We start from the raw sequence: 7195 nt of genomic DNA, 5'->3' as shown, positions 1-7195 counted from the left end.
CAAGCATTCATTTCGTGATGTCCATTCAACATCGTACGTACTATACAGCAGTAAATGCAGCAAAGCGAAACCCGTCTACCCCTGGTCTACCCCACTTCTATCCCAATTCTAGCTGGTATATGACTCACGAGCGCGACACGAAACTTGGCCGATAATGTAGCAATCACAACGAGGCACCACCACACGTCTTGATAGTCTGTCCGGTAATGTATTCCGCTTCCTCCGATGCGAGGAAGGAGACTAGTTTCGCGACGTCCTCAGGCTCTTGTATACGACCGAGCAGGATGTCGTTCTTCACACGTTTAGCCTTGGCCTCGCCAGGACTGATACCCTCCTACGTATATGATTCGGTCAAATCAAAAGGAAATCGGAGTACGCAAGTGTGGACTCACAATCTCTGCAAGCACCCTGTCAATGTGATCCCACATAGGCGTATCGACGATGCCAGGGGCGTAGGCTACAGAGAGGGGCGCAGATTAGACGGGGGACTTGAACGACAGACAATTACGCACCATTGACACGGATACCATACTTCGCCCACTCCTTGGCGGAAGCTTCCGTGAAGCCACGAGCCGCGAACTTGGTCGCGCCGTATGGTGCAAGGTTCTCTGACCCGTATATGAACCATCTGGCAGGTGGAACATGGTAGATGAGGGCTCACCCGCTGTACGGTACGACGCTATTGAGCCTGCACCGATGATACGTCCACCGGACCCTTGCTTCACCATCTGCTTCGCTGAAGCGATGTACGTGTTCATCAGGCCGAGAACGTTGAGGCGGACTTCGTTCTCAATGAACCTGACGCGATGGTCAGACACTGAACTAAGGCCCTCGCTGTGGAAAGCGACTTACTCGGGCGTGCATTCTAGCAGAGGCTTGACCTGCGTCACACCAGCGTTGGCGACACTGACGAAGAGGTTCGGCCCCAGCTTCTCTACGGTCTCCTCGACAGCAGCATAGATCTGCTTCGGCTCCCTCATGTCTGACACAATCGCAGATGTGGTCAGCGTACACCAAGGACTAGAGTGGACTATTCTACTCACCAGCGTACACGCCGACTGCCTTCCGGCCATAGGATTGGATCTCCTTGATCACATCGTCCACCTTCGCCTTCGCGGGAGGGATGTCTGCGATGGAGATGTCGTAACCGTCCCGAGCAAGTCGACACGCGATGGCGCGCCCGATGCCCTGGCCGGCACCTGTCACGAACGCGATGCGACCAAGGGCGGCCTTCACAGGTGAAGCCAACGACATGACGGGGCAGTGGAAGAGTCAGGGGTGGGTCGAGAGCACCGGGAGAGTGGGGGCGAGGAGGGAGGGGCTGCGGTTGGCGATGATGTGTCGGGCATTTTATACGACTGCGAGTCGGAAGCACTGGCCAGGTCCTCCGGTCCTGGTTTCCCCAGGTCCCCGCGCATCACCCACATGAGCACGGCGAGGACGCGGAGAAGCGTCCGGTCCGTCGCTCGCCGTCGACGCGTCCGGCAGCTTGATCGTTGGACTCAACTGTTGTGCCGAGGAATGCGGTCCGGGGTAACGCGCGCTCAGCGCCCTTTCCCGCTTCAAGTTCTTGCCTCCGACGCTCATCGTCTCGCCCGCTCTGGGCGGCCGCGCATCTCTGCATTCGTCGCAGCTCAGTATCCTTGAACGTGGCGCGGAGCAATTGCAGGCAGCGCGAGAACTTCTCGTTCACACTCGTATCAGCCGACCCAGTGGAAACGTAACCTTTCGACTTACAATGTCAGTGACACTTTGGCGACAATGTTGACGCGTTTCGAACGGCTGGTATGTGTTCGGTTATATGTGTTTGCCTATTGCTCCCGTGCCTGTTCGTGGAAAGCGAATGCGGGGAGAACTGGAGTCTGGGGGATGAGACCATAAGCGACGGGAAGAGCGAATGTGCAACGGCTTCCGCCACAACCGGGCGGGCTCATACTTGTATCATACTGCCTTATAGCTGACTCAGCCTGAATAGCTTTGTCCTGCAGCGATGGGTTGCCAGTACTATCAAGATACTGTTCGCGTGCCATTGAGTGCCTGTTATGAGAGATCGCAACGCAATCGAGGAATGGGTAAACGCTCGGTCACTTACAGGGTGTTCTAAGGTGAGTACTTGAGTCTTCCAACTCATTGTCCATCCTTACGTATTTGAAATTGGGTTTCAGGGTATAGGTGTAGGGCTGCCAGCACATGATACCTGTGCTGTACTAAATGCCACTCAGCCCGAACGCGCATTTGTAACTCAAACGTGAACGGCGCTAGCTAGCATCTCACGGCAGTGTTATCATTGGCATTGCGGTCATAGAGTTTTCGAGCTGTTCTCAGGGAGCACGATTCTCGGCTCGTGACAAGTGAGTCGTTCCTATCGGTGCTTATCCAGGTTGCCCGATTCCTAACGCAATACCCGCAGCATGAATAGGGCGATTCTTGAGTACGTGAAAAGAGGTCACATTGGAGGTGCGTCGGCCTTCTATGCTGTCTGCGAGCTACATCGCTGCCGTACATGTCTGTCTCTACTCGCGTTGCGGCTGTCTCTAGCCCACGCTGTCATCTTGTCCAATCGTGGGCTGTCCACGCCCTTACGAGCTGGGCCGTGACGATAATGGTGGACTAACTTGACGTCATGGCATGTCCTGGAACGGCCGTCGTTATCGAAATGGACGGGCCAGATGAATCAACATGACAGCTCACGAACTCGGATCCTTGTGGCTTGCTTGTCACGTCCGAAGGCCGGTCTGACTATATACATCAGCACGACAGTCGCCACCGCTTGACCCCATGTCTCCGCCTCAGCGACTCCTACCTGCTCCTCCCTCGACCCATGGGCTTTCCAGCACAACGTTTAGACCTCCGCCATTAGATGGCTCCTTGACTCTCCCAGAGCTTTGTGATTGGCACGGCGAACACTCTGCTAACCATAGACTGTTTGTCTACGCTGAAGACGATGGCACTGTCAAGAACATTTTGTGGTCTAGCGCAAGCCAGGCGATCCGCCGAGCTGCTGAACTCGTCAAGCAACGCCTAGGAGACAAACAAGGCAAGAACGGGGATCGGGTGGTCGCCATTCTGTCGTCTTCAGGTGCGCTACTACGCCCTCAGATTGATTCTCGACGTGAGGCTAATCCAACGTCTATGTGCGTGAACTCCGCCAGATTCCATTCCATACATGACGATGATCTTGGGAATCATCCGCGCGAATTGTGTCGCCTTCCCGATATCCACGCGGAACTCTCCTGCGGCGGTAGCACACCTCATTGAGAAAACGGGTGTGAAGCACATCCTAGTTGGGCGTGAACAGGCCATGCGGGAGCTGGTCGCGCAATCCCTGGAAGTCTTGAGAACGCAATACCCAGCGTTTCCGCAGCCGGAGCTCTCACCAATGCCGGTTTTTGCTGAGTTATACACTAGCGACGACAGCGATGAGGCACTTTCCTCGGTAGACGCCCCTTATGAACGACAAGACTCGGACACACTTGCGCTCATTCTGCATTCGTCGGGTGAGTGACAGTCTAGGGGACGTTGAGCATCCCACCGATGACTGCGAGATCATCCTAGGATCGACTGCATTCCCGAAGCCTATTCCCGCGACTCTCCAACGTCTGTTGCAATTCGCCAGAGCCCCATGCTACGGCGAGCGCGATCTCGCCGATAAGATCATGTCTCTGCATGGTAACCCGATGTATCACGCTATGGGTTGCACCATCACCAGTTTTGCTGTACGTCTCGTATCTTTTATGTGTTCATCGTGTGTTCAATCCCTTGCGTGCAGATTTCATCGGGCTTGTGCATTGGCTTGCCCGCACCGAAGTATCCTCCTCCGAGTCTGACAGCGGGCTTGACGATCCGCGGGGCAATGGCTACTCACTCGGACTACATTCTTGCAGCCCCATCAATGATCGAGGTTCGTATCTTGGATGACCCGATGTGATCGACTCATGCCCACACGCGAATGGTCTTGTAGAAGTGGTCGCGCGACCCAGACTACGTGAAATGGCTGAGCGGGTGTAGTGGTGTTGTAGGTGTCTCCCAGGGCGTTGATGGAACGAACTGACGCTGCCACCTTGTAGCTATACGGAGGAGGCCCTATCAACAAGGAGGTAGGAGATTACTTGGTTTCGTGCGGTGTACCTCTATTCACCGAATATGGGTGGTGAGTTGACAGGCACTCGCTATGTAGCCATTGTGCTTCGCTGACGTTCCTTCATGATCAGCACTGAATGTGGCGCTGTCAGCACATTCTTAGAGGGTCGGTATCTGCGTCTCAGTTCTCTGCCGAAAGGCTGATGAACTTCTGCACAGCTGAGCTCCCTGGTGAAGATTGGCAGTATTTCCGGTTTGCATATTCCCTCAATGTCAGGTTCGAATCCCATGGCAAAGATCAATATGAATGTATCATCATGGTGAGTCATCTCCATGACACAATCAGTGGCACTCAACATGTGTATCTTTGAGGCAAATGAAGTCCTCTATCCGCATGTCGTCAACACGAGGGTCGATGGACTGGATGGGTATGCTACCTCTGACGTTGTCGAGCAGCATCCGACAAAAGAGGGTTATTGGCGGGTTCTCGGCCGCACAGACGACCAGATCATGCATAGTACGGGCGAGAAGGTAATCAAAATGTCATTTCGTTTCGCCAGATTTACTCATGATATGGACACGGTATAGACAAACCCAGGACCCCTGGGTAAATTGTCGCTCTCACTGTCTGTCCCCTTGCTGATCGTTCCTCGACGAAGAGAGTACGACGAATCAAGACCTACATGTCGCGGCATCTGTTATGTTCGGCCGCGGTCGCTTGCAAACGGGCCTACTGGTAGAACCCAAGGCTGAGTATAGCTTTGACCCGGCGGATGAGAACAAGCTGGCGGAATTCAGGAACCGCATATGGTACACGCTCTTGATCATCTCGTTCTCCACGAGGATCGCTGATGCCAGGCTAGGCCAACTGTAGAGAGAATCAACGCTTATGCTCCACAGCATTCACGTCTATTCAAAGAGGTGAGCTGAATGTCATCGGCGCCTCCCAGTATGTGCTCACGGGCTACGTCAAAGATGATATTAGTTGCGAAGCAAAGCAAACCCTTTGCGTACACCGCGAAGCATACTGTACGGCGCGGTGTCGTGCTCAAAGCTTACGAAGACGAGATCAACGCTCTCTATGACACGGTCGATGCCAGTGCGCAAGTTGAAGTCGCTCTCCCGAAGCAATGGCACCTCGACGAAGCTACGGACTTTGTCCGGAGCGTCGTTAAGAAGGTCATGGGTCGCGAAGTGCCAGATGATGACGACCTTTTCCAGAGCGGATGTGACAGGTCAGTACTTCAGTGTCGGTACTCGTGTATGCTGAAAAGAGGTGACACTACGTTTCCATAAGCCTGCAGGCCACTTACATCCGCAACGTACTGCTCCGCGCCATTCGTGAGTCGACCAAGGTCAACATCAATACGATCCCCGATGGCTTTGTATATGATAACCCAACCATTTCGCGCATCGGTTCTTTCATGTCCACGGTTGCGCGCAGTACCAACGGAAAGGAACATCTTGGATCGTCCACACCCCGCATTGATTCAATGCACGCGATGGTTGCCAAATACACAGCCGACTATCCGACTTTCCTCTCGGACCACAATGTTCCCTCGTCAAATCCTGCAGATGTCGTACTAGTAACCGGTACCACCGGCAGCCTGGGTTGTCATCTTCTTGCTCAACTAGCCGCAAATCCCGATATCCGGCGCATCTACGCCTTCAACAGGCCGTCTAGAAATGGTGACACGATCAGGCTCCGCCAGGAAAGAGCGTTGCGCGAGCGGGGATTGGACACAAGCGCATTAGACTCCAGCCGAGTGGTGATGCTGGAAGGTGACCTGACGCGCCCAAAACTTGGATTGGCGGACGATATCTATCAAGAGGTTCGTTAGTCTCCAGGTCCTAATTTGTTCTTCATGAGAGCATTCACCGAACGCTTGACAGATGCACACTTCGGTGACACACATCATACACAATGGTGCGAATCGAGAATTTGTACATGTAAGCCGTTGGCCTCACAATGGCTGTTCACAGCGTGGCCCGTCGATTTCGCCCTGAAGTTGGCATCATTCGAACCTCAAGTCCACGGGATTCGTGCTCTGATCGACTTCGCGCTCACCGCACCGATGCATGCACAACCACCTCACGTCCAGTTCACAAGTTCCGTTGGAGTCGTTCAAAGTAGGCGCCGATTGTGTGCAGCGTCAGAGTGCGTAATTGACCATACTTCAATGACAGATATGCCTCCAGACAAGCTCTGCGCTGAGACACCGTCGGAGCCTCACGACGTAGTTCCCACTGGCTATGCCGAGTCGAAGTGGGTATCCGAACAAATCCTGTACCATGCAGCAGCACATACAGCTCTACGACCGCTGGTTGTTCGGGCGGGCCAGATATGCGGGGGCCCGATGGTGTGTGGAACGCTCATGAATGGTTCCCTTCCATGGTACAAAGCGCGCGAATAGTGGGATGCTTCCCAGATGACACGAGGGTGCGTCGTCTCGTTCTATGGTGCGGGACACTAAGTCACCGCTACCTTGGGACAGTGGCCAAATTGGTCGGGCAGCGCCCAGGTAACCCCAGCCTAGGGCTGGCTACCGCATTTGGGCATCTAAACGCCCATTTGTAAGCAGATCGGGCATCTGAATCTCTTATGGAGACGGTGGTCACCCGCGGAAGGTGGGCGCCTAGAGGCCCAGGCCCAGCGCTGGTAACCCTCTGTGACCGGGTTGTGGGCGCTACTGAGGTGAGACTTGCCATGTTGGGTGGCTACACGTGACCTGGCCAAATTCCCATCACCCAACTTCGTCAATTTTGAGTGTTGGGAAAATCCGTCTAGTAGGATTGTTCCTAATGCTAATTGGAGCAATTCTACAAGAGGGATAAGGATTCGGGCGAAATCTGGCGCCTACCGAAATGTTGTTTCAAAGTAGCGGTGACGAAGTGTCCCGCACCATACGGCATGTCTGTAACTCACCCAGCGGTAAGTAGGCTGTTGATTGGATACCTGCTGACCTCGCGGCCGCGGCAATTATCGATTTTCGAAAATCCTCGAATCGCACAGGCACCGTACATCTTGTGCATCCACGTCCGGTCTCTTGGCGGTCACTTGCGACTTTCGTCGCTGGTGAATTCTCGGTACCCCTCGTACCGTATTCGACGTGGC

General features: G+C 54.2%; 1 protein-coding gene across 1 annotated transcript; it reads left to right on the top strand.

Moving 5' to 3' along the window:
* Positions 1-2409: 2409 nt before the first annotated feature.
* Positions 2410-6790, top strand: B0H18DRAFT_945218 (uncharacterized protein; the record flags this gene model as incomplete). The annotated part of the gene is made up of 19 exons (XM_048041898.1): positions 2410-2457; positions 2753-3079; positions 3153-3497; positions 3556-3716; positions 3770-3901; positions 3962-4015; positions 4068-4150; positions 4212-4246; positions 4300-4400; positions 4453-4611; positions 4669-4687; positions 4740-4890; positions 4944-5001; positions 5056-5315; positions 5378-5912; positions 5974-6007; positions 6064-6210; positions 6268-6520; positions 6576-6790. Coding segments are annotated over 18 exons (2876 nt in total), but the record flags the coding sequence as incomplete, so codon positions are not given.
* Between the last annotated feature and the right edge of the window lie 405 nt (positions 6791-7195).

The sequence above is a fragment of the Fomitopsis serialis genome (genome assembly GCF_022376445.1).
Source record: "Fomitopsis serialis strain Sig1Antser10 chromosome Unknown B0H18scaffold_363, whole genome shotgun sequence".
NCBI classification, from domain to species: domain Eukaryota; kingdom Fungi; phylum Basidiomycota; class Agaricomycetes; order Polyporales; family Fomitopsidaceae; genus Fomitopsis; species Fomitopsis serialis.
The sequence above is the reverse complement of the archived record's forward strand: the minus strand, read 5'-3'. Positions and strand labels throughout refer to the sequence as shown.